The sequence below is a fragment of the Felis catus genome, chromosome D4 (assembly GCF_018350175.1).
Source record: "Felis catus isolate Fca126 chromosome D4, F.catus_Fca126_mat1.0, whole genome shotgun sequence".
NCBI lineage: Eukaryota > Metazoa > Chordata > Mammalia > Carnivora > Felidae > Felis > Felis catus.
Window position 1 is genome coordinate 85,821,291 of NC_058380.1, and position 27,851 is coordinate 85,849,141.

The following is a 27,851-nucleotide window of genomic DNA, read 5'->3' on the forward strand; positions in this document are numbered from 1 at the left end:
GAGTTTATCACAACGGGGTGCTGGGCCCCATCCCCAGAATTTCCAATCCAGTAGGTCTGGGGTTAACCCAGAACCTGCATTCCTAGCAAGTTCCCAGAGGATGGTGATGTTTCCAGTCCCAGGATCACGCTTGAAGAAACCCTGCCTTGGTGAGCCCTAGACTAGCCATCGTCATCCCCAGCCTGATGAGGCAGCTCACTGGCTAAAATTCTTCCTTCCATTTGTTCAGGTTTTTACTCTGGAGCCATGAGTGTGTGTGTGTGTGTGTGTGTGTGTGTGTGTGTGTGTGTGTGTGTGTGTAGTTGACTTTTGAATATTATAAAGTAAATTTTAAATACATTTTAAGGGGCGCCTGGGTGGCGCAGTCGGTTAAGCGTCCGACTTCAGCCAGGTCACGATCTCGCGGTCCGTGAGTTCGAGCCCCGCGTCAGGCTCTGGGCTGATGGCTCAGAGCCTGGAGCCTGTTTCCGATTCTGTGTCTCCCTCTCTCTCTGCCCCTCCCCCGTTCATGCTCTGTCTCTCTCTGTCCCCAAAATAAATAAACGTTGGAAAAAAAAATTAAAAAAAAAATAAATAAATAAATACATTTTAAAATTCCAATAATGGGAATTAGGTGGTTCACTTGGTTAAGCATCGGAGTTGATTTGGGCCCAGGTCATAATCTTGAGGTTTGTGAGTTCAAGCCCCATGTCAGGTTATACACTCACAGCACTGACCCTGCTTAAGGTTTTCTCTGTTCCTCTCTCTGCCCCTCTTTCACTCGCATGCATTCTCTCTCTCTCTCTCTCTCTCTCATAATAAATAAATAAGCATTAAAAAAATCCATGTGTCATTCCTCTGCCCTGCAGCCCCTTTTTTCATCTCCTTTGGGTACCTTCCAGTCTTTAGAGCTGCTCACCTCATTCCCACCTAGTTGTAATCAAATTATATGTATAATTTCACATTTCTCTCTTTTTTTCATTTAGCTATATTTTGTAAATGTCTTTTTTTTTTTAACGTTTATTCATTTTTGAAAGACAGAGAAAGAGAGACACAGAATCCAAAGCAGGCTACAGGCTCTGAGCTGTCAGCACAGAGCCTTGATGTGGGGCTTGAACCCACAAACTCTGAGATCATGACGCTAGCCGAAGTCGCACGCTCAACCAGCTGAGCCACCCACCCAGGTGCCCCTGTAGATGTCTTCTTGTTATATAGTCTTCAAGTTACCATTTTAATCATGTGGTAGCCCAGCATTGCCATAGATTCTCTGGGTGCCACTTCCCCTCCTTTTGTGCAATTAGGTTGTGTCGACTCTTCCCTTGTCAGAAATGACAGGCACTGGTGGTTGGCATGGTTGAGACGAGTGAAATGAGCCAAGTGCCATTTTTGCCCTCTCAGGATCTCTTGAAATTCTGACTCCAGTGTTTTAAGGAAGGAGACATTTGCTGTCCTCTGACCAACAGGCGTGATTAAATTAGTAACCGTTTTGTGGATTCTCTGGTCATGAGAAAATAAGGTTAATTTTTTTTTTTTTTTAACACACTCGGGTTGATGAATGTTGTTGGAAACTCAATAAATCTTGGGCATCCTGAAACTCAAAGTTGGTAAAAGGGTGGCCAGCAGCCTGTAAAATTGAAATTTTTGCATAGACTTCTTTTGACCTTGACCGAATGAGGTAGCAGTCCTTGTAAAGAACCAAGCTTGGCTGTTCACATCGACAGTGAGGATAGGTTTCGGGGCTCAGTTGGCTTGATTTAAATTGGGCGTACACTTGGTGAGCGAGAACGTGGAAGCTCAGACCTTTGTGAGAAGGCTCACGGAGGGCTTCTCGGTGCTCACCCGATAACCATTTAGTGGAGGCCTGTCACCCCGCAGCAGGCCCGGTGCTAAGCCCCGAAAGGAAGGAAAAGCAGTTTCTCTGCCCTCCTGGAGCTGTGTCTGGCTTTAGGAACCTCCAGCGTTTAGTGCCCAGGCTGCTGCCTCACTGGATCCCAGCTGTTCCCTGCCTTCATCAGGGATTGTTTCCTTGCAAGGAACAAAGGCCCACTCAGTCCAGCTCAAGTCTGAGGCGATTCACGGAAAGCATGTGGGTGGGTCTCACCAAAATGAAGCTCAGCCAGCACAGCTGGGCCTCATGTGACCGGGAAGCCATCAAGCAGCTATTTTCTCGGGTTCTCTCTGGTCTGTGATTTCTCCCCTGCAAATCGGTGCCGTTCTGTCTGCGGCCCAGCTCCCCTGATTGCACAGTCACCTCTCTCCCGTCTGTTTTCCCAGTGTTGATGGTTTGTTTATTTGTTTGTTTGGTTTGCTTTTTTTTTTTTATTGTGGTCAAATATGCACTACATAAAATTTAGCATTTTTAAGAGTACACTTCAGGGGGGCAGTGAGCGTATTCACAATGTTGTGCAGCTATCATCATCACCCACTATCAGAGCATTTTTCATCATCCCTAAGAGTAACTGTACCCGTTGGACAACAACGCCACGTTCCCCTCTCTTCCCAGCCCCTGTAACCTCTAGTCTACTTTCTGTCTCTATGATATTTGCCTATTCTAGGGACCTCATGTAAGTGGAGTGCTACCCTCTTTGTCCTTTGTGTCTGGTTTATTTCACTTAGCATGCTTTTTTCAAGGTCCATCCATGTTCTAGCATGTATCAGAATTTCTTCCCTTTCATGGATGAATTGTGTCCTCTATAGACACCACATTTGGTTTATCCATTTGTCTAAATGAATGCTTGGGTTGCTTGCACTTTTTTAGCTATGGTGAATAATGTTGCCACGAACGCTGGTGTGCGAGTATTTGTTTGAGTCGCTGTTTTCAAATCTTCTGGGTCTGTTAGCTAGGAGTGGAATTGCTGGATCGTGTAATAATTCTATTTTTAACTCTTAGAGAATTCCCAAGCTTGTTTCCACAGTGGCCCCGCCTTTTTACGTTTCCATCAGTGATGCACGAGGGTTCCACTCTCTCCACACTCTCACCCGTATTGGCTTCATTTTGTTTAATAGCCATTCCAGTGGATGTAGAGGGGCACCTCCTCATTGTTGTGATTGGCCTTTCGCTCGTGATTAATGATGTTGAGCATCTTTTCATGCGCTTAATGGTCATTTGTATTTCTCCTTTGGAGAAATGGTATTGAAGTTCTTTGCCCTCTTTGCCTGTTTTTTAATGGGGTTGTTTGTTTTGCTGTTGAATTGTTTGTCTTGTACTGAGTTACAGGAGTTCCTAATATATTCTAAATACTAATTCCCTCATCAGATATATGATCTTCAAATCTTTTTTCTTGTTATCTTGGCTGTTTTCTTACTCTGTTGACAATATTCTTTGATGCATAGAAGTTTTTAATTTTCATGAAGTCCAATCCATCCATTTTTCCTTTTTAAAATGTTTGTTTGTTTATGTAATCTCTACACCCCACATGGGGCTCAAACTCATGGCCCCCGAGATCAAGAGCCATGTGTTCCTCCGACTGAGCCAGCCAGGTGCCCCTCATCTAGTTTTTCTTTTCTTGCAGGTGCTTTCAATAGTATATTCAGGAAGTCACTGCCAAATCCAAATGTCATGAGGATTTCACCCTGTGTTTTCTTCTAAGAGCTTGATAGTTTTAGGTTTTACGTTTTTTGTGTTTGATCCATTTTGAATTGTTGTATGTGGTATATGGTGTAAGGTAGGGGTCCAGCTTCATTTGATAGGTTTATGATCTATTTGGAGTTATTTCATGTGTGTTTGGAGTGACACAGGGGTCTGGCTTCATTATTTTGCATGTGGAGATCCATTTTTCCAGCCCCATTTATTGAAAAGACTGTCCTTTTGGGGTGCCTGGGTGGCTCAGTCAGTTGAGCATCCAACTCTTGATTTTGGCTCAGGGCTCATGGTTTGTGAGTTCGAGCCCCACATCAGGCTCCTCACTTGAGTGTGGAGCCTCCTTGGGATTCTGTCTGTCTGTCTGTCTGTCTCTCTCTCTCTCTCTCTCTCTCTCTCTCTGTGCCCTCCCCCTGCTTGCACACACTTATTCACATGCTCACTCACTCTCAAAATAAATAAACTTAAAAAAAAAAAAAAAGACTGTCCTTTCCCCATTGAATGATCTTGGCACCCTGGTCTAAAATCCATTGACCATATATGCAAGGGTTGATTTCTAGGCTTTCTCTTCCATCCTGTTAGTCTCTATGTCTGTCCTCACACCAGAGTGATATTTTAAAATGTTGACAATACAGTGTCTTTTCTTTCCTAAAACCCTTGGCTGCCCATTCAAGACCCTTTACAAAGCCCTACAAGAGCCTGTGTGATCCGGTTCTGCCTTCCTCTTCCACCTTCTCTCATGCCACTCCCTCACTGTGCTTCACACATTTGGCCTTATTTTGGTCTCTAGAACGCTGTGAGTTCTTCCCTGTCCCAGGACCTTTGCACTTAAACTTCCTTCTGCCTGGAATGGGCTTCTCCGGCACTTCTCATGGCTGGTTTCAGCTGAAATGTCACCTTCTCGGGGGCGCCTGGGTGGCGCAGTCAGTTAAGCATCCAACTTTGGCTCAGGTCATGATCTTGGGGTCCGTGTGTTCGAGCCCCATGTAGGGCTATGTGCTGATAGCTCACAGCCTGGAGCCTGCTTTGGAATCTGTGTCTCTCTGCCCCTCTTCCACTCACACTCACGCATGCTCACTCTCTCTCTCTTAAAAATAAATAAACATTAAAAAAATTTGAATGTCACTTTCTCGGAGAGGCACTCTCCCTAAAGTGGTTCTCTTCTCCATGCTGTTCTCTAACTCAGCATCCTATTTCTTTTCTTAATAGTATTTAACACCCTCCATTTATTTCATGTATTTATTTACTTTCTACTCTGCCATCCACCAGGAATGAGGGTGGGAACCATGTCTGTCTTGCTCATTGTTGTATTTCTAAGACCTGGTACACACTAAATTCTTATTAAATGCTGTTTGTTACTAAATTGACTTCCAGCCCCCTAGTTTCCCCTGGTCTTACAGCCCCAATGCCCACCACCATCTGTTCATGCTTGAGCCCTAATTTCAAATTCCAAGTAGAACAGATTGGTTCCTCTGGTTCAGGGGTCTGTCCCTGATTGACACTGTTGTGTTCGGGGAAGTGGCGTCGTGTGGTATAAAAACGGCCTCTTAAAAAAAAAAAAAAAAAAAAAGACCTCTTAGACCCATCACCTCAGCACAGTTTGTGGGTGGGGCAACTTCTCTCTGAAAACATTATAGACAAAATTCAGTTTCAAACGGCATGACGCGCCCCCCCCCCCCAAATGGTTCTCTAACATTCCCTCATCTGGTAGATGATTTACAATCTCAAACTAAAAAACACCTGGTGAGAATTTCTTCTTCTGCCAGTGGACTGTTCTCCCTGGCACTTTACTCAGTCCCACACACAAGGGTGTAGATTATAAACTTCCTAAAAATAGAAAGCGTGGCTCTTTAGTTACCACTGTCTGCCTAGCACCAAGCAGAGTACTTAACATTCATTACTCAGTAAGTATTGATTGAATGAATGAATGGTTCAATTTGGTTGAAATTAGAAAGTAGCCTAACCCATCAAATATAAATAAAGGAAAGGAATAATGAGCCTCTTTGGCACCACCCCCCCCCCCCCATATAATTGGACTCATTAGCTTGCAGTGCGTTCCATCTAAAATATATGCCATTTTTCTTCTTGATGAATTGAAAGTCTGGTCTCTCATGGCAGCATTCTCGGCAAAGCATAGCTATTACACCATCGACCATTCTTCACCACTTTATATCAAAATCTGTCAGGAAAAGCAAAGATTGTTTGTAGCTTTTATTGATCTTTTCTTGGCCTTTGACTCAGTGGATAAGAACCTGATGTGTTATGAATGATGAATGGTATGGGCACAATATAGATCTGTCTCCTGCCCAGCCCAGCTGCTGATTTTCATATAACCCTACATCTGGATACTTCTGGGGGTGTCACAGTCTGCAAGGTAATTTCAAAGGGTAGTATTTCGTCCATTCCTTTTTAAACTTGGACCTCAATGATGCAAGCCTGTGTTTGGAGGAGCTGCACTCTCCCCTGATGCACGGGAAAGACACATAAATGCTTCTCTATGAGGATGGCAGGGTTTTGTTGTTAGGAACTCACAGTGGCCTCCAAGGCTACCTGGTGGGACTCTCTAATCACTATCAAAAGGACAGTTGACTGTGGACTTGCTTGGCATCTGAGGTTTTATCTGTGTGGGGACTCTTGAAGTCCCGATACGTAGCGATTTGTGTTTTTGCTCAGACACGAATTTGGATTATATCTGTGGGACTGTTGTACAGAAAGATGATTCTTGGCTAATGAGTGACGTAGCTGCTGGTCCCACGTCCCTGACACAGTGTGGTTTTGTTCTCTGTTCAGGGTTGAGTAGGCTTTTTGTTTTCATAGGCATTTGATAGGAGAAATTACATTCTGTGTGGTATTACCAAATTGAGAGATTATTGAGGGCACCAGCATATTTCCCTCAGGAACACTAAAACATCAAGACTTCAACATTCTGCAGCTAAAATCACAAGTTGGGCAGATGTTCTCCAAAATTGAACCGGCTTATATCTAAGTCTGCAATAGCAGGTTGACTCCGTTAGGTACCTCCAGTCATGTTTATCTCAGAGCGTTTACCAGTAAGTTAGCACAGCGTAAAAGTGTGGGTGCTTTTTCGGATATTTTTGGTGTCTTGGTGGGTGATTGGTAATGCTGACTTTGAAACTTTTCCAGGCTAAAATCACTGCAACCATTTCCTGTGATGTAGAACCTTGAGACCTTCAACATGTAATTATGTATTATAATGGAGCCAGAAACCTTCTATTGTGATTATTATTTTATTACTATTATTAGTTTCAATATTTATTGAATGTTTACTATGTGCCAGTCACTGAGCTCAATGCTTGGTGCATTTCCCTATTTAACCCTCACAAACAATTGTAGGAAGTAGGCATTATTTCATTACGCTGCACCTGGTGCATGGTGGGGGGAATCATTTGTGGATATTGAATGGATCCCCATTTAACTGATGATCTCAGAGAGGTCCCACAGGCAGTGAAGCAGTAAAGGTGACATTTCAGCCCACATCTGTGTGCCTCCAGGAGCCCCTGGGCCTCATCGCTCAGCCTCCAAGCCACTGTTTATAGGCTGTTTTCTAAAGAAACGAAGTGGATTGTTGGGAGCAGACAATTCTGCCCTTAATCAGCAGCACAGAGTAGCTCTGCTTTAGCTTTTTAGCTCAAACGTATAATTTCAAACTCTCTTCTGGCCAAATCTTAACAGGCTTGATTTTAAGAAGAATGTTGATAAGGAATTATCCAAAGAGACATCCATGCCATAATAGTTTAAATTTAATTCCTGGATTAATGTCCACCGTAAGATAGCTACCAAAACTTGGCCTTGCTGCTCTCGGCCACTCTTAGACTTGCTTCTCTTGATCTGTGCCTTGGCATTATATCTTTAACTTGGCCTGATGGACAGAATGGGAAAAAAGCCATATGAATCTAGATGGTATGTCTCTTGAAGGATGCTCTTGATTTTTCTGTCTGCCATAAAGTGTCTCTTTTAAAAGGGCCTATGAGAAAAGTTTTGCTCAGGACCAAAAAGTATGATGCTTCTCCTGAGGAGCTGCTCTGTTGTTAATCTTACGGGCACTGGGAGTCCTGTCAGTGACTGGGGCTTTTTCCCCTTTGAATTGGCCTCCAGGGAGGCTCAGAGCCCTAATTGTGGCTTGCCTCGCACCACCTTAAAGGGCTTTATAACGTACATCCTGATCAGATTCCCTGGCTTTCACTTTATTTACCCACACCCAATTCGCCCTTGTTCTGGGCTTGCTCTTATCTAACTCCATCCTGTGAGTAAGATATATCTCAGCTGCTTTAAATATTTTTAAAAATAAGGTAGAGCATAAACAAACAAGGCATTTCCCTCTCCAGCCCTGAACCGCCTATCTTCTGTCCCCCATTGACGGTAGTCAGGTTTATGGAATGATTCTGACCCTTGTCTCCTCCCCACCCTATTTGTAGATACAGTATGACTTATGACCTACTTTCCAAGATCAGTGGCACCTGAAGAGAACTAGCACCACCTGACCAGCCTTTCGGGGACCATCTTGGGTAGTTGAGACCCCAAACGATACCAACTCCACTAGCTGAACACACACTGTAATAAGAATACCAAATAAGTCCTCCAGACTTTCCCAGGCAGAAATCTTGGAAACAGCCATGACATTCAGCATGAGCATGCTGTCTAGTTTCAAAACTAGAACTAGAGAGGGGCACCTGATTGGCTCAGTCATTCTTGATCTCAGGGTCATGAGTTTGAGCCCTACGTTGGGTGTGGAGTTCACACACACACACACACACACACACACACACACACACACACACCTACCTACCTACCTATCTACCTACCTAGAATTGGAGATACTCCATCCCCAACCTTCTGCAGGTCCAGGGATGCTCATGCTTTTCCTTCCTGCTGGCTTCCCATCCCCGTGCTGCCATGTCCTTCCCCACGAGGGGATCTCCCTGCTGCTGTAGCGGGTGTCCTGGGGTCTTTGTTTATTGACTTCTGTGGTCTTCAACTAGTGAGATATAGTACCCTGGCATCCTATAAAAATACTTTCAAATTCTGACCAATATATATTTCAAATATACTGACCAATGTTTAAAAGTTTATCTTTTAGATAATCAGAGATACAAACTGTTCATAGATTGTTTACTTGGTAAATTCTTCACAGGAAATCTAGTTTTCTGCCTTGATTGTGGTTTTTCACATACCCAGGAGGCAAATTTCTAATGTGTGTCTCCAGCACGCAGTCTTGCTTGGTGCCTGTTGGATAACATCCTTTGCCTCTCACATCTTGCCTGGGCCAGAGTGATCTCTGCCCTGCACCTGTCACGTGCGCCCCCTCAGCATTCAGGAGCAGGTACCATCAGTTGTAGCAAAAGTAAATTTTTAACTTGCTCAAAAGTATATCATGTTATATACCTTCGTATACTGTTGTCATGAAGAGAATATATTGTCATTGTTTTGAAAGTGCTTTTTTTTTGTTTTATTTATTTACTTACTTACTTTGAGAGAGAGAGAGAGAGAGAGAGAGAGAGAGCATGAGTGGGAGAGGATCAGAGAGAGAGGAGAGAGCAAGAATCCCAAACAGGCTCCACACCAACAGAGCCCAATACGGGGCTTGAACCGATGAACCGTGAGATTATGACCTGAGCCAAAAGTTGGATGCTCAATGGACTGAGCCACCCACGTGCCCCTAAAAGTGCCTTTTAAGAACCTGTACTTAACTTCTGAATTTAGACAGGTCCACCATCAAAACTGGGGGATCAGACAACCACGAACACACACGCACACGTTTGAAAACCACTGTTTTACTTCTGTCAGGGCTGCTAAAGTTGAAAAGGAATTTGGTCTTATTTCCAGAATTTCACATGTGGGCTCTGAATATTAAGAGCTCTTTTTTAGGTCCTTGGAAGGAAGTGTAGCCCGTTTAACTTATTCACTGCCCCCCTGGCAGGCAGTTAGGAGACAGTCTCCCGGGCCTCTAGAACCAAGAGCATCTGAGGTCCCACTGAGGCCTCCTCTCCCTGCCCCTCAGCTGAGGCCCTGGCGTTTCAGACCCTGCCTGTCTCGGGTCAGGCCGCCGTTTTCTTCAAGTACACATCCATCCCAGAGGTTGGAGCAGCTTTTCACCCTCTTTGCAAGAGAAGGGACAACCCGTGGGCTCTACAATTTGCTTCCCTTGCTTTCCCGACCAGGTGAGTTTAGGGAAAGTCCTGCCCCCAGTCCTGTCATGGCCGACTGACCACAAAGGGCTCCCAGTTTCACGCCCACTGTTACTGTTGAGCCACAGCTAATATTCTCGTTTTTATATTGAACTATCTCTCCCACTTAATTAATGCAGTAACTTTGGCTTCCTTTATGTGTAAGAAAAGGATCATGTGCTTTCTGGGCTTTTTAATCCGTCTACTGCAGTCATCACTGTGGTGCACGGTCTTTTAAAATCATAGTCTCAAACTGCATTTGCTGAAGAGATGAGAAGATTTTTTAATTACCCTGGGAGCACATTTCAGCCTCACTCTGCATTCTCTTTTTTGATCCCTGATAGTTCCACTGGTTCCCTTCTGAATCCCTCCTTTGGATGCTTCCCCTTCTTGTCCTTCGCTGAGCCTGCTCTTGCCAAGGTCACCAAGACCTCCTCGCTACTAAATCCGCTCCTCATCTTTATCTTACAGGACCACTCTGCAGCGTGGCCCGTGGTCACCTTCTCCTCCCTCGGGGCCTCCCGTGCCTCTACTCTCTGTCCTCATCTTCCTGCCTTCCCTGCTTCACTTCCTCAGCTTCTTTTCTGCGGGGCCCCCACATTTCGATGCTCCTCAGGGTTCCGTCTCAGACACACTGCTCCCCCACTACATGCTCCTCCGTGGTGATCTCTCCTACCCCGTTACTACCTTCAGCCTGGTGACTCGCCCATCCCTGTATTCTTCCCAGTTCTCTATCCACAGCGTGTAGAACCATCTGCCCAGATGGCCACTGGATGCCTCTCTTGGGATGGCCTGCAGGCAAGTGAACCTCAACATGCCCCAAACTGAATTCAGGCTGTCCTTCTTCCCTGCCCCCAAGCCCCTGAGTGGACGGTACTGCCTTCTTTTCAGTGGCTAATTCCAGAAATCAAACCCACATCCAATGTCTTACCAAATCCTATTGGTTTTATGCCCTAGATGGACTTCATGCCTAAATTGTCCTTTATCCACACGGATGTGCACATACCACGCTAGACAGCCTTTTGAGTGGTAGGTAGGTAGATCCACACATACACACACACACCCATGGAAATATATATGTATGTATTTATACTAATTTAAATTCCACACTCACCTGATGCGGTATTACTACCCCCATTTTATAGATGAGATAACTAAAGTTCAGAGATTCATGAATTTGTTCAAGGTCATACAACTATTAAGTTGTAGAGCTTGCCCCCCCCCCCGCCCCGCCCCACCTCATCCACAGTAGTACAGTAAAACCTTGGATTGAGAGTAACTTGTTCTGTGAGTGTTCCACAAGACGAGCCAACATTTCTAATAAAGTTTAACTTGATAAACAAGTGATGTCTCGCAATAGGAGTAGTACGTGATGCTGAACATCACATGATCACAACTGAGCCAATGATTCTTTCTCGTGCACGCAGCGGGATTGTGGGTGATGGTCTCCCATGCTCGGATACTCGGTCTCAGGCCTCCGTGATTGACAGAGATCAGTGATTTTTCAGAATGTTGGAAGGTGCCCACAACTGGCATCGGTGTATTTTTTGTCATTTCAAAGCACCTATGGACAGCCCTTTGCTTTTCCATAGAAGAGTAAGCCTAGGAATGAATGTTTTGCTTCATTCAGGTCAGGCTGCCTGCAGATATAGACCCTTTCCTCTGCTGCCTTATTGCCAGTTACATTAAATACAGTAGATGACAAGAGTTTAATAATACTGTACTGTAGTCAGCATCCGTGCAAGCATATACAATGGTCCCCCCATGCAGAGAAAAATTCCATTGAGCCAATAGATAGCAGCGTTTCCGTTAGTGATAGTGAGAAGTCGTCCTACACAATAAGCCTCCTCACTCTTGCCTCCTTCACACCAGCCACCGAAGGTTTTCAAAGGTAAGTGCAGGTTAATTTGTTTATTTTTCTTTATATTTTGTATTTTCTTTACTATTTCGTATTATATTACAGCATTATAATCATTTTTGTATGAATATTTTTGGGTTATGGAACGAATCATCTGAGTTTCCGTTATTTCTTATGGGGAAATTCACTTTGACATACAAGTGCTTCGGATTACAAGCGTGTTTCCGGAACAAACTATACTTGCAAACCAAGGTTTTACTGTATTTATCCAAAAGTTGTATTTACCGAAAAGTTATCTTGCCACGTCATGGCCTGCTCCATTGCCCCTCAAACTTTGTTGTGCATAAAACTCACTTCAGGGGTTTGTTTAAACTTCATGTTCTGATTCATTATGTCTGGGGTGGGCTGAGTAGGGCACAGTTTTTGTAAGCTTCCATGGTCAAAGTGACTTCAAGGTCCTTATAGGTTTCCCATTTGATCTCTTAAGGAGACAGGAAGGGGAGAAGAACAGGAATGTTTGCTTCTGCTTCTTTGTGTGACATTTATGTCATTTCCTCTTTCCCTGAGCTTCTGGCACTTTGTCTTGTCTCCCTGACATCTCAAAAGATGGCATTCAGCCAGTTTTGCTAAGATTACATCGAGTTTGCCAGCATGCTCAGCTGTAATTAACCTGAGTCTGGGGGCTTTGATTTCCTTAATGCTGTAAAGAGTTCTTTCCCAAATATTCAGCTCTGTCAACATCATCTGGATGCTTACACACAAACAAGTAGCACCACCAGCAAAAAACCTTCTGTCTGTCTCCTTTGTTTATTGAATAAAGTAGGAACTTTTTAGCCTGACGTTTAAGGCTTTCCCATAGTCTCTCTCCAGCTTGTCTTAGAAACCTTTGCTCATATGGCCCAGGATCCAGCCAAACAGGCGTTTACCTGCCATTACCCAGGTGCCTGGGGCCTCTTTATGGCTCTCTTTCCTTCTAAAATGCCTTCTCGAAATAAGCATCTGTCAGGTCTGTTTCCCAAGCAGCTTTACCTGATTCCCCCATGGGAAAGTCATCTTTCCCTCCCGAGAACCCTCCATTTCTTTCTCTTTCTCTATGACACCTGTCATATTTTACATTGTAATTATTCGTGAGCAATTTTGCCTTTTCTAGTGGGCAAGGCTCATGCTTCTTTTGTTATTGTGTCCCCATTAGCTCACTGCCAGAGGTCTGCATATTAGCTAAAAAAAACGGTTTTGCTAAAAATCTGGTGTCTGATAGATTCTTTTTCTCTTCTCAGATTTTTTACATTACTTCCCAGTCTGTGTGTGTATGTGTGTGTGTGTGTGTGTGTGTGTGTGTGTGTGTGTACATGCCAACATACTTCTAAATATACTTTTCTGATTGTAAAATGAATACGCATTTGTTATAGAAAATTTGAAATATACTGAAAAGCATAGGAAAATTAAATTCATCTATAATCCTACCACCTACAGATAATCACTATGAACATTTACTATTATGTCCCTTTAGAAATTAAACTTATATACAAGATGAGTTTGTATATTTTATTGATATGTTTACTTAAAAACAACATATAATCGGGGCACCTAGGTGGCTCAGTTGTTTAAGCATCTGACTTCGGCTCAGGCCATGATCTCGTGGGTCGTAGGTTTGAGCGCTGCGTTGTGCTCTGTGCTGGCAGCTAATTGCCTGGAGACTGCTTTGGATTCTGTGTCTCCCTCTCTCTCTCTCTCTCTCTCTCTCTCTCTCTGCCCCTCCCCTGCTCATGTTTGTTCATTCGTTCTGTCTCTCTCTCTCTCAAAAATAAACATTAAAAAAAAAAAAAAACAACGTATAATCTTTTTGAAAGCATAGATGCTCTTCCACAAGCAACTTTTCTCCTCCCATACAAATGTCTTCTTTCTCCTTCATGTTTGATCACGTGGCTATGACCTCCAGACATAATACTGTGGTGTCCTCGTCCTAGAGTTCAGGTAAGTTTGAGGGAGTGTGTGAGGGGATCTTTTCTCGATCATTCCGTATCTGAGACCACCTCAAGTAATTCCTTCCACAAGAATGACTTGGCTGGTTTTAACATTTCTGAATTACCACCTTTGTCTCTCAAAACTTGACACATTCTGGTCTGATATTATATTCACTTCATAGGCCTGCTGTAACAAATGACCACAAAGTGGATGATTTGGAAAGTCCAAAATGTATCTTCTCACAGTGCTGGAGGCCTGCAGCCTGAAATCAACATGACAGCAGAGCCTTTCTTCTCTGAAGGTTCTAGGGAAAAATCCTGCCTTGTGTCTTCCAGCCTCCAGGGTTGTCTGCAATCCCTGGCCTCCTTGGGGCTTATGGCTGCCTCCCTCAGTCTCTGCTGCCGTCATCACAAGGGCTTCTCCCCTCCACCCACATCGGCACCTCCCTCTCTTTTCTCCCGTGAAGACGCCAGCCCTTGGATTTCTGTCCCACCCTGATCCAGTATGACCTCATCTTAATCACATCTGCAAAGACCCTCTTTGCAAATAAGGGCACATTTTGAGGTTCCAGATGGACGTAAATTGGGGGGACACTATGAACCCCATGGTCATCTTCTGCCTTACAGCCTTCCAAAGGTTAGCCCGGGGCAGTTCATTTTCTTCCTTGGTGACCTTTCCTGCCTGGAGTTTTTCTCAGATTTTTTTCTTTCTTTTTTTGTTTTAAAGTTTCCAGTAACTTCTGGGGTTCCTGGGTGGTTAAGCGTCCGACTTCGGCTCAGGTTACGATCTCACGGTTTGTGAGTTCAAGCCCCGCGTCGGGCTCTGTGCTGACAGCTTAGAGCCTGGAGCCTGCTTCGAATTCTGTGTCTCCCTCTCTCTCTGCTCCTCCCTGCTCATGCTGTGTCTCTCTCTCTCCTTCAAAAATAAATAAAAACATTAAAAAAATTTGTTTAAGTTTCCAGTAACTTCTCTGTGTGTTTCTCTTTTCATTAATTTTTGCCTGAAACATTGCATCCCTTTGATTCTTGGTCCCTGGTCTTATGTCAGGGATGAATATTTTCTTCTCTTTGATTATTGCTCATTGTCCCCCTCAAAACAGTAAGAAAGATCTTTTTTCTCTTCCCTTTATAACTGTCTTTTCTTTCTCCTTGTTTTCATTTCACTTTGTTCCTTTCCATTCTGGGGAGGCATCTTAAATAATGAATATAACACTGTTGCTGTTTTCTACAATGAACGTCTTGCTTCCCGTCAGTGACAACGTTAATCCTGCATTTGTATTTTTTGGTCTTATTTTTTTAATCCCTTCCAAAAACTTTATGCGCTTGTTGCAAAGATCATGTCTTCTGTCCTACTGAGGACAGCAACTGCCTTTCTGAAATTTTGGTTTCATGGTTAAAAAAAAAAAAATGGTGTGCTTTCCTTTCTGGTTTTCAAGACCATATGTAGCATTTTTTTTTTTTTCATAGCTCCCATGTTCGGTTTTTTGTTTTGTTTTTCAATAGAAATCTTCAAACAAAAACAACTCTTTGGATTTGGACCTTGTATTTTTCAACAGACAGAATCTATGACTGGCCATCAGCTCTCATTGTTCTTTTGGGCACCGCGTCTTCTCTGAGCTGGAGAGCTGAATGGCCGGTGGTTGTACAAAGCTCTCTGATCAATGTCCGGTGTCTAGCTGGTGTTTGTCTTGTAAAGCTCTGTAGGAGGGAGATAGGATGTTCTCCGTGCCTGGCTTTGGCTGCTCTGAACCAGTGGCTCCAGAATTTATCTGTATAGCAGGGGCTTAGGGGGGCTACAGATAGCGGCAATCTGATGGGAAAAGGGGTATGGAAGTAACCTGTGCTCAGCTCTTCACATAAGCTTGAGAAAATGGCGTCTGTGTGGATTAAAGGATAGAATGGAGATTATGACGAGGTTGAACATCTCCATCCCAACCCCCCTTGGACGTAGTACTCCCAGGATGCTTTTTTTGCTCCAGGACTCCTGTCTGTCTCCCTGCCTGTGGCACTCTGCTTATGAAGACTGCGTTTTCTAACATGGACTTTCTCTCCCTCCCTCCCCACTTCCTTCCCAGTGTTTTCTTAGGATAAAAAAAGAGGCTCTGGTATGGCTGCAGCTACCTTAAAATGCAGTACCCATGCAGTAGAAGGACTCCCGGTGTTTTATTGTTATTCTTCATATAGACCCAACGTCTCTCAGCCAAGACGAGACCGTGGAGGGAGGAATAAAGTGCCCTCCAGCTTTCTGTGCTGACCACAGATTTGCTCTATGTCAGGCAACAAAGTTCATGATCAAATGTGTTTCTCCGTTCTTCTCCATTGGCCATGTAGTAAGTAGGAAAAGCCCTGCGATTTTGGCCAGGGGATGGGCAGCCTTTCTTCAGACCCATGAATTGTCATCCTTCATGCTGAATCTTCACAGGTATTTTGCTGGGAAGCTGTGTATCAAGGACTGATGGCCAGATACCGTTTTAATGAGGAAGCCAAGACGGATGTATTTTGAGATGGAAGGTCAAATGGCAGCCCTGCCATTTTCCTGAGAAGTGTGGCCTCAGATTTGTCTGTAAAATAGGTGGAGAGGTCATCTCTTTGAAGAAAGGGTGTGTCTGCAATGGTGACTTGGTGACTGACAAGCCGGGGACAATGTGGGAGGTGTCCTGGAAAGTGAGACGAGAACGGAGAAAGGAATTAGGGAGTGGTAATTAAGGTCTAGCCAGGGTCAAGTAGCCTGAGCTCGTAGGCCTCTTCTCATGGAAACTTGTGTGTCTTTGAACACAGAAGAGAAAGTGCGAGGGCGTCCTTGTAGGAGGTGGTTGAGAGCTGGGGCTTGGCGTGGGAGCGTGAGGTTGTGTTGGTAAGCGTAGCGTTGCCATAACTGACCACGGGTGCCAGCCAGGACATTTACCAAAAGTGCCAAAGTGGGTTACAAGCTACGTATGTGATGACAGAGCTATGGCAGTGTGAGTGAGAACGTGTTTGGGGTTTTAGCCGTGGTAAAGCCATGAAATAAGTGAGGTCATTGGATTTGAGAAAGCAGAGGACATGAGCTCAAGACAGCAGGTGAATCCTCGTGATGGATGCTGCATTTGCTGAGGGTGGTGGCCGGGGACGATGATGACGATGAAGAGTCTGAGCCCAGATCTGAGGCCTCGGTGGTTCTCTCTCGACCAACATCTATTCTCCTGGCTGGAGGATCATCTAACCAACCTGGGTGGTCTGACCTGTGTGCTGGTGGCCAGCACTCCAGCTGCCCAGGCCCCCAAGTCTTCTCCCTGTCCCTTGGCACAAGCAGAATAGGATCAAGGTGAGGAGAGGGAGAAAGAGAGCATCTCTGGTCCCTGTACCCTGCCCCTTGCCTCTCCCTGCAGGAGAAGTGAATCAAGAGTGACTAGGAGACGGGCTCCAGGTGCAGCACTCACCAGTCGGGGGATGGTTCATTGTACCCATCTATAGGCCCCATTTACCTCCGCTCCCCACCTTTTTTTTTTTTTTTTTTGCTGAAGTATAGTTAACATACAGTGTTATATTAGTTTCAGGTGTAGAAAATGATTCAACAATTTTTTTAAACATTTATTTATTTTTGAGACAGAGAGAGACAGAGCATGAATGGGGGAGGGTCAGAGAGAGAGGGAGACACAGAATCTGAAACAGGCTCCAGGCTCTGAGCCATCAGCCCCAGAGCCCGACGCGGGGCTCGAACTCACGGACCGCGAGATCGTGACCTGAGCTGAAGTCAGCCGCTTAACCGACTGAGCCACCCAGGTGCCCCAATTCAACAATTTTTTTAGAGTTTATTTACATTAGAGAGAGAGAGAGAGAGAGAGAGAGAGAGAGAGAGAGAGAGAGAGAGAGAGAGAGAATGAATCCCAAGGAGGCTCTACACTGTCAGCGCAGAGCCTGATGCAGGGCTCAAACTCACAAGCTGTGAGATCATGACCTGGGCCAAAACCAAGAACCAGACGCTTAACCAAATGAGCCACCAGGTGCCCCAACAATTGTTTTTGATGGAAACATTTAAACTTTCTTTCATTCCTTCTGAGTAGTACTTTTTAAGTCAGGTGTGTGCGTGTGCGTGCACGCGTGTGTGCGCCTGTGATTTGCATAGACAGAGTCAAATGGGTTTTCTTGACTCGTATTTGTAGTTAAATTAAAAAAAAATAATCTGCTTCTGTTGGAAATCATTTCTCAAAGGTCCTGTACACCTTCCAGAATAAATTTCATTACAGCGATGAAACCTTCTCCAGTTCCCCCGGGCACAGTTGGTCTCTCCAGCCCCTGACCTCCCCCAGCACCCCATTCTTGCTACTGTTATGACATTTAACCAGGTTGTGTGGTGATTTATCTGTTTATATGTGTGCTTCTCTCCCACTAGGCTTTGGGCTCCTCCAGGGCAACGATCATGTTGCATTTGTCTTTATAAGTTCAGCAGTTAGTACAGGCCCTGAAAAATAGGTTCTCGCTACTGTTTGCCGGATAGACAGATGTTTAAACAGAGCTTACAAGCATTTAAATTAAGCTTTAAAACGGTTTAATCATACCAACCATAATAATCAGGGAATTATATTTTTTTTATTTTTTTATGAATATACTTTATTGTCAAATTGGCTTATATACAACACCCAGTGCTCATCCCAACAAGTGCCCTCCTCCATGCCCATCACCCACTTTCCCCTCCCCCACCCCCCATCCACCCTCAGTTTGTTCTCTGTATTTAAGAGTCTCTTGTGGTTTGCCTCCCTCCCTCTCTGTAACTATTTTTTCCCCTTTCCTTCCCCCACGGTCTTCTGTTAGGTTTCTCAGATTCCACATATGAGTGAAAACATATGATATCTGTCCTTCTCTGACTTATTTCATTTAGCATAATACCCTCCAGTTCCATCCATGTTGCTGCAAATGGCATTCTTTCTCGTGGCCAAGTAGTATTCCATGGTATATATAAACCACATCTTTTTTTTTTTTTAACGTTTATTTATTTTTGAGACAGAGAGAGACAGAGCATGAACAGGGGAGGGGCAGAGAGAGAGGGAGACACAGAATCCGAAACAGGCTCCAGGCTCTGAGCAGTCAGCACAGAGCCTGACGCGGGGCTCGAACTCACGGACTGCGAGATCATGACCTGAGGCGAAGTCGGACGCCTAACCGACCGAGCCACCCAGGCGCCCCAAACCACATTTTCTGTATCCATTCATCAGTTGATGGACAATTAGGCTCTTTCCATAATTTGACTACTGTTGAAAGCGCTGCTATAAACATTGGGGTACATGTGCCAATCAGAGAATTTTATATTAATCATCTGATTAGTATATATGTTGTTATAACATTTATTGAGCACTCCCTATGTCCAGGCACTGTTTTATATTATTGGATGTTCTCCATAAGACTGGAAGTGGCTACAACCATTGTCCCTATTTTAGAGATAAACTAAAATTTAGAGAGGAAAAATTGAATGATTTGCCCAAGGTCTCACAACTAACAAGTGCAGAACTGGGATTTGAACCTAAACAGTTGGATGTTGAAACTCACACTCGGAACCACTCATTGTAAAGAAAGGAAATGAGGAGGGAAGTGTGTAGAAATCTGGTGTCTGGTTGGCTCCGTTGGTTAAGCGTCCAACTTTGGCTCAGGTCATGATCTCACAGTTCTTGAGTTCGAGCCCCACATCAGGCTCTGGGCTGACAGTTTGGAGGTCAGAGCCTGGAGCCTGCTTCAGATTCTGTGTCTCCCTCTCTCTCTGCCCCTGCCCTCCACCCACCCTTTCTCTCAGATAAATAAACTTTTAAATATTTATTTATTTTGAGAGAGAATGAGCCGGGAGAGGGGCAGAGAGAGGAGGAGAGAATCCCATGAACTGTGAAATCATGATCTGAGCTGAAGCCAAGAGTTGGATGCTTAACCAACTGGAGCCACCCCAGTGCCCCTTAAAAAAAAAAAAAAATTGCTTTAAGAAATCTGAAATACAATTTTTTAAGATGCATATTAACTTTTTGAGGTATTTTTTCTAGGTTAAAATACTGTTTCTGTGATTTATATACCTGAATGTGAAGCACACAGTGCATGATAAACAGAGATCCTGGGCTGAGGGGGGGACACCTGGGTGGCTCAGTCATTTAAGCTTTCAACTCTTGATCTCAGCTCAGGTCACGATCTTGTGGTTTGTGGGATCGGGACTGCCAGAGATTCTCTCTCTCCCTCTCTCTCTTCCCCTCCCCTGTGCACGTGCTCTCTCTCTCTAAAAATAAACAAATAAACTTTAAAAAAAAAAAGAGAGAGAGAGAGATCCCAGGGAATCCTAGAATGCAGACACCAGCCCCAAGAACCAAAGCAATTAAGAAAAAAAGAGCCTTTTGTTTTTGAAAAATTACATATTCATATTAACGTAGGAAATATTCTCATTTAATTGCCTATAATATTAAACGAATAATACTGTTACTTACAGCAGTCAATGAATAACATTTTATGCTTCCTGTTTTTAATTTTTTTTCTTTTAAATTAATTTGTTAAATCATACAAATGGATGTAATTGTTTGGATATTACCTTTTTTTCCAGAAACAAAACATCTATTACATTGAACACAGTTTAGTGTTAAATGAATCTGTTATGGTTTGGCTGAGTTTGGACCAAAGCCTCTACTCAAGATGTTAAATTTCCATGAATTTCCAGCGTTTTTAGTGTATTTAACTAACTGAAGGAATTTCAGCCTGAGAAACCGGTTTGGTCCCAGTCACCCAGAGTGACCTCCATGTCCAGCACGTCACAGTCCTGTCTGACAGAACTTTCTGGGACTGTGGCAATTTGTGATTTGTACCGTCCAGTCTAGTAGCCACGTGGAAACACCAAGCATCCGAGTGTCACTAGTGCAACTGAGGAAGCGAACTTTATTATCTTTTCTTGTAAGTGATGGAAAAATAAATTTAAATGGGGCCGGTGGCTGCAGTATTGGGCAGGGCAAGAACTCTGAAGGAATCCCTCGCTAGCCAAGTGGTCGTCTGATTCACCGCCTTCTTTTTCTCTCTCTCGGGCAGCTTTCCTCAGCACGGCCCTTCCTTTGGCGTATGACCAAATCACAGATGGGAGACAAGATAAAGGAAAATAAAATAAAAATCCCGTCCCCTTTCCTATCACTGATGTCACATACATGTGAACCCCCTTTCCCTGAACTTCTGCATCAAAACGAATGCAAAGGGCTTCTGCTCCTTTCTTCTTTGAGGGGACCCTTGGCCGCCTCCCTGTGAGTGAGCATGTGCTGTCATGTGGGGGACGGGGCCCTGGCCTCAGAAGTCCCTCTGAGCCAGGGCCCCCTCTGTGGGGCCATGTTCTGACTACCGCCCCAGCTCTACATGTAGCCACTGGTATTTCATTTCTGAAACCAGTTTTCATTTTGTATACCTTCCTGGAGAATGTCCGTTTCCTTGAAGGTTTTGGGAATGCTCGCGTCATCTCATGGAGCATTCTGTCCAGCTTTTAAAAAAAAAAATCTCTTTCTTCTTAGTTATATTTTCTATATTATGGCTCTGCATTTGTGTTTGTTCCTTGCTCTTTAAAATCAGACTTGCTTGTGATTTCTTGGATGTGTTTATTGATTCTACTGTCTTTTTGAATCTATAATTTCTACTCTGATATTTTTATTGATTCCTTCCCCTTGCTTTCCCTGGGATTTGTTCATTGTTCTTTTTGGTATCTCCTAGAGGAAAAGTTGAGGCACACGGGCCTAGCTCGCTACATGCCACCTGGGACTTGGAGCCACCTTCAAGCGAAAGGAATTAAGTCAGACAGCCACCTTGAGGGACACTGGTCTAGCCATGAGCCCAGCTACGCTCCATTACTGTAGAAGTTGGCTGGAGTGGATCTTGGTGGTAGCCAGAACCCTGCACCCCATAGGAAGAGCTGGGGCCGGGGACTTCTGCATTGTATAGTCTCGGACATTTAGATGGGTTCTGACAGACACTTTCATTCCTGAGTCAGATCTTCCAATGATGGGGAGAGTTTCAATTTCCTGTAGTTTCAGTTGGCCAGATCACAGGTATGAGGAATAACAGAAAAGAAACTGTGGACAGAAATAGCTTCTCTGCTGCATCAGAAGGATTTTTTTCTGCATCGCTATCGTCCTCATCGCCAAGTTCATTGGAGCACTGTTTCCTTTCGCGTCGGCTGGTGTTCCAGTCTTCGTCAGGACCAGCCAGCCTGGTACCTTCTGCTTTATTTAGCCAGCTGCCCAGACCAGCTGTGAGGGGGAGCCCTGGGACTGCCATTCTGCGTGCCAGCACCAAATCACTTTGCCAGCGTGACCTATAAGTCACCCGCCCACCTACTGCCCTCACACCCACACTCACCTGAGGCAGGCCCTGCCAGCAGGAGCTCAGGGTGCCAGTCTGATGTGCTAGATCTGATTCAGTTACTGCGAAGCTTCACTTTCCCTTGCACGTGGTGATTTAGGTCCTTTGGCCTGTCCTTCACTTTGGTCTTTCCTTTATGATAGACCTGGTAGGATTTCCTGGAAATTTCTTGCTTGAGTCATGAACCTCTGGTTTCCAGAACTGGCATCGATCTTGCCTGCATTTTTATATTCCTTTGGTCATTTCAGTAGGAATTTGGCCTCGGCCCACTCACATATGTTTTATTTGCAAAGTATTTAGTGAACATTTATACCGTCAGACAGTGTGCTTAGCTTTGGGGATGCAGTGGGGAGAAAAACCAACATAATCGCTGTCTCCATGGAGCTTATCGTTGGGGAGTAGAGGGAGCACATGAGAAGAAACAGCATGAATCAAGTAATCGCACAAAGAAATGTAACTCACAACTCAACAGGACTGCTCTAGAACTTTTCCCAGGCAGCAAGAGCGGGGAAGTCCCCTGACTGCAGTGAATTTGAAAGGTGAGCAGGAGTTCTTTAGGGGAAAATGGGAGAGGCCTTCCTTGCAGGGCCTCTGGTGAGAAGGAGCAGTGTGGACAGAGGTGAGATCGTGGGACAGTCACAGATGCAGTTTGCCAAAATCGCCCGGCTACGGTGTGCAGACTGGGTCGGAGAGAAGCAAGGGTGCCTGGGTGCATCAACCTCCTAGGAGGCGGTTGCAGTCATCTGGGGGAAAGATGACAGCGACTTGGGTGCGGATGCTGGTGGTAGAGACGGGAAAGGCGAGAGAGTTAAAACCAGGTCAGCCTGAGGCCCGAGTTCAGTGCCTGTGGGTTTCGGGATCCTAAGTTCAGAGGGAGCCAGATTCCTTCCAGCCATCGGATCATTGGACATGTTCTTCCTTTCTGCTTCTTGAACCTTTGAAGCAAGACAAGCAATAACCTTCTTGTTCTGATCTCAGCCCAGGAAAGGGCATTATTGCCTGTGCCCGTCAGTGTCTGGAATATAGTGGTCGACATTCTGTATTTGTTGTATGAGTGAATGAGTGAATCAGTGAATGACTGTCAGCTCTTCTCCCAAGCCTTTGAATTCTGGTTGTTACCAGCTCCAGCAAGGACTGTATCTACCAACCTCTAATTCAGGGGAGTGCTCATCCTCCTGTCTCTTTATACACCTGTGTCAGACGTAATTAATTGACTGCAGCTCTCTTTCCTCTCCAGATGCGACCTCAGAACACTTCTCCCAAAGCCCTTGAGGCAGCCTACACCAAGAACACTTGACTTGAAACCTGTTTGCTGTGGCCTCAATTTTAATATTTTAACAGACCATGAGTAGAAGCTCATAGGCAAAGAAGAAATTGACACTGAATCCTCTATAGTTCCCCCTGTGAAAATGGCAGTGAAACCAGGAGAACTGCGTTCATCTTGCCCTTATACTTTAGAATCGGCCTCTCTAAACTAGGCAACAGCCTACCAGACCTCACTTTTGACATTCACTACAGAGCACAGGGGTCCCAGGGCTACTCTCAGGTTCAATCATTTGCCAGAAGGAGACTCACAGAGTCTAGGTAAGGCTGTTAAACTCGTTTATGGTTTATTACAGCAAAAGGTTACAGATTAGGATCAGCCAAGGGAACAGGCACGCGGGACAGAATCCAGGAGGGTTCCATACGCAGCTTCCTGGTGTCCTCTCCCAGCGGGGTCACGGACAGCATTAACTCCTCCTGGCAAGGACATGTGGCAGTACATGCACCAGGGAGGCTCACCTGAGCCTTGGTGTCCAGAGGTAGATCTCATACCGTGTAAGCCAAAGCCCCCACCACAACTCATGTTCTTCTCCCGTACGGCTCAAAGTCCCAGGTACATAGACACTCCTGCAGAACATTTCCAGGGCTCAGAGATCACCTCTCCGAAGCCGAGGCCAAAGGCCACACCTCTGTTGGGCAGGGTTAAGTTCTTTTTTTTTAATGTTTATATTTTGAGAGAGAGAGTGTGTGCGCAACCGAGCAGGGGAGGGGCAGAGAGAGGGAGACAGATCCAAAGCAGGTTCCACGCTGTCAGCATAGAGCCCGATGCGGGGCTTGAACCCACGGACTGTGAGATCATGACCTGAGCCAAAGTCAGACACTTAACCGACTGAGCCACCCAGGTGCCCCAGGCAGGGATAAATTCTATACCACACAGTCTCTGTGGCTCATCTTCAGTTTACCGACCGTGGAATAATCTGATGCCATAAATAGCTAAACATACATATAAAAATCCTTTCATTTATTTTTAGAAATGGTTTTGCAGGATAAAGAATAGGTTTAAAACCTGCGCCTTTCCGTGGACTTTCCATGCTGGACGGTTAGGTAAGGATAATGGGTTTCTGAAGTCTGTCTGCCTGTGTTCACATCCCCAGGCCTACCACGTACTAACCAGTATGTGACTACAACTGGTTATTTTATTTACCTTTCTCTGCCTCAGTTTCCTCATTGGTAAATGAGAACAGTGATGGTACCCACCTGTTTTGCTGTTTTGAGAGTTAAATGAGACAATGCATGTGAAGGTCAGAAGAGTACAGGGCGTGGATAAACGCTCAATAAAAAATAGATACTGTTGGGGCGCCTGGGTGGCTCAGTCGGTTGAGTGTCCGACTTCGGCCCAGGTCATGATCTCGCGGTCTGTGAGTTTGAGCCCCGCGTCGGGCTCTGTGCTGACAGCTCAGAGCCTGGAGCCTGCTTCCAATTCTGTGTCTCCCTCTCTCTCTGCCCCTCCCCCACTCATGCTCTGTCTCTCTCTCTCTGTCAAAAATAAACATTTTAAAAAATTTAGAAAAAATAGATACTGTTATTTTTATAATTATCGTGGAAAAGATTTATAAGCCTTTTGCAAATCGTTGTCCTTGGGAAGTTTTCCTCTGATTTTCTTCCATTTCCACACCTTCATATCTCTTAACACGAGCAAACCTATGAGCTAACAATCTTTCTTAAGAAATTGTGTACGTGTTTGACCAGGCGAGTCTTGAGTTAGGTAAGAAGTGTCCCCCACCCCTGCCGGGGCAAGCACTTTCTAATGAGTCTGGGAAATGGAAATTTTTGCCACATCTTTGCTACAAATTGTAGACAGATTTAAAAGTTTAAAAAAAAAAAAAAAAGACATGTCATTTTCCCAAGTTGCTACTGAGAAATCTAGGCGTTTGGGGAGAAAATAAATGAAATCTTGGATCAGTCATTTTCGGACTGACGCACCAACGCCCGATCTCACTCGTGTCACCCTACCAGTGAGCTTCTTGAAGACGGCCTGTTTGCAAGCATCATGTTGCCAGAGCTCACACTGAGCCCGCCTGCCTGGGAAGGGGCTAATTGGCCTTGTGGAGACCGTTTAAAACTGAGGCACAAGAGCTTTCTGTGATGTTAGTAGAGCCTTGAGTTCATGCCAGCCATTGATTGTTTTTTAGGCCTTCCTGTGAAGACGGCCGAACTTGAGACTTGGCTTTCAGTTTTGCCATCTGTGAGCTGCACTTGTCCACATGTGATGCGTATTAAGGTTGTTTTTCCAGGGAGCATTACTTTAATATTTGTTCAGCTTTGCAATATGTCCACGTTTAGATTTTATTCAAATGTTCACGTTTAGATTTGATGCTCTTGTTTCCCTACTCTCGTGGGTTGTAGGGGGCAGGGAGTCCTCACTCTCCAGCTTCCTAAAGACTGTGGGGGCCGACTGTGTGAGGGCTTGGCTGGCAGAGCTTCAGAAAGACCGTTCTCTCCTAGGCTGGGCCCTCCAGCTCTCATAGGATTTGGCTTACTTATGGGGCGGACACAGACGGACAGAGGGGCTTTTCACATGGTGACCCAGCTACCTAACTGAGAGCTCTCTTGTCTCCTAGCTTATTTCTAGTGACGCCGATGGAGCCATCCAAAGGGCTGGAAGGTTCAGAGTGGAAAATGGCTCTTCAGATGAGGTAAGGAAGCCCCGTCCCCCTGTATTGTCACCAAGCACGTGATTATAGCCCCAGGAGCTAAGCCATGGCTGTAGCACCTGCGATACAGCAGTGAGGCGTTTGTGATGCTCGTTACCACAGAACACTTGCCTCAGTGCAGCCTAGGAAGAGCTAAATGGAGCTCTTTAGAGCTTCACTTGAAGCAGACGTGAAGGGAAAATGCCATTATTCTTTGTATGAACGGTGCCGGTAATAGGGTGATGCAGACCCTTTAAAAGATCTTTAATAGGGCCACCTGGGTGGCTCAGTCGGTTGAGCGTCCGACTTCAGCTCAGGTCATGATCTCATGGTTCACGAATTGGAGCCCTGCTTCAGATCCTGTGTGTCCCCCCTCGCTGCCCCTCTCTCGCTTGCGCTCTCTCAAAAATAAACATTAAAAAAAAAAAAAAGAAAGAGATCTATAATAAAGCCAGGGAGACATAAAGGTGTAGTCTGCCAGCAGTGGAACCGAAGAAGAATTCACAGCCATGACACCTTTTGTGTTTGGCCCCAGAATCCCAGCTCTTCCCCTTGGCCAAGCTAGTCGGCTTGGCTGTGCCACGTGAGCAACACAGGGCTCGGGAGAGAGAGGCAAGAGTTACTGCAATTACCACATGTTGTCTTCATTCCAAGAAGACACCAGGGCAGGGTGCCTGTCCACCGTCCCTGGGCCCAAGCCCTCTTTCTGGGGTCTCCTGGTCTTCCTTGCTGCCGGCCGCAGGGATGCACCGTCCTGGTCTTTCTTCAGACTTCCACTGCCCACTCTACTCTTTGAGGTCTGCCTCCCAGAACTACACACAGAGTCTGGTGTAATCCCCCATTTTCCTTCTCTGCTCCCTCTCTGAGAGACAGGCCGTCAGAGTGCTTTAGCAGCCCCTAGCCCAGCTTTGGAGTCAGACAAGCCTGGGTTCAAGTTATACCTCCCCTACCTTCTAGCAGTATGTCCCTGAGCAAGTGACCCAGCCCTTCCGAGCCTCGGTTTCTTCATCTATAAAATATAAGTGTCTCAGGATTATTGAAAAGAATAAGTGAGCCAAGCTGATAAAGCTGTTGGAACTGTGCCCGCCATCTAGTATGCACTCAATAAGCAGTAGCTGTAAGAGTGATCGTGGTTGTGGTTGTGGTTGTTAACACGATCGCCGCTGTCTTGCCAGCCTTGCTTCTGACCACCTCCTTAATCAGATTCTTGGTGAAAGGCTATGGATTTAACTTGGAAGGCCACGGCATTCGGGAGATTCTCTCTCATCTCAGCTGTGGCCTTAACTTCACATACCCAGACATGGTATCCTCGCCATTGCTCCGTGAGGCATGAGGAGGCCATCCCGTCTTAGGCCAGACCTCTGAATAGGCGCCCACTTACTCCTTTTCCAAAATGATGTCAACTGACCCACGCAGAGGAAGGAACTCCCGGGGGAATTTGCTTCTGAAGCTTGGAAACAGCCCTCCCCAAATGGCCCAGCTCCTGAAATAAGACAGTCTTATTACCGCAGACTCGGGCAGCCAACTGTGTCCCAGGAGCTAAGCCAGAAGCAGAAACACTTAAGCCTTCATTTTCCAGTGCTCACAAAGCTAGCAGCCACCGTGCTGAGTTTCTAGTTTGAAAACCTAAGTACCAAGAGACCCCAGAGGTTTTTGTGCCTCAAGACATCCTCGTGCTACCAAAAGTTTTGCAGAATGTTAGCCCAGCCTCGAATGAGCAAGCTGTACTGGACTTTCCCCACCCCACGTAAGCACCACTCTGCCCCCTGCCGGAACCGACGTCTAGAGGAAATCTACACTTCCAAAGACAGACTTAAATGTGGTCCTAGGCTCACGAAACACTCCTCACCTGTCTAAGTCCTCTGGCCATGCCTCTGGACCGGAGGGATTAGAAATCACCACCGGAGGTTCTGGAGTCAGACCGCCTGGGTTCAAATGGTGAGTCCACAACTCACCAGCAGCGTGACTGTGGGCAGTTCACTTAACATCTTTGGA

General features: G+C 45.3%; 1 protein-coding gene across 8 annotated transcripts in view; it reads left to right on the plus strand.

Moving 5' to 3' along the window:
• Positions 1–27,851, plus strand: part of GARNL3 (GTPase activating Rap/RanGAP domain like 3) — a 149,783-nt gene that overhangs the window by 41,464 nt on the left and 80,468 nt on the right. For 7 of the 8 annotated variants that reach the window (XM_045043198.1, XM_023242730.2, XM_011288430.3 and 4 more), the window contains one exon: positions 25,785–25,859. The exons of the other annotated variant lie outside the window; for it this stretch is intronic. In XM_045043198.1, the coding sequence (XP_044899133.1) occupies positions 25,785–25,859 (75 nt within the window). The remainder of the gene's footprint in view (positions 1–25,784; positions 25,860–27,851) is intronic. 8 annotated transcript variants of the gene reach the window in all.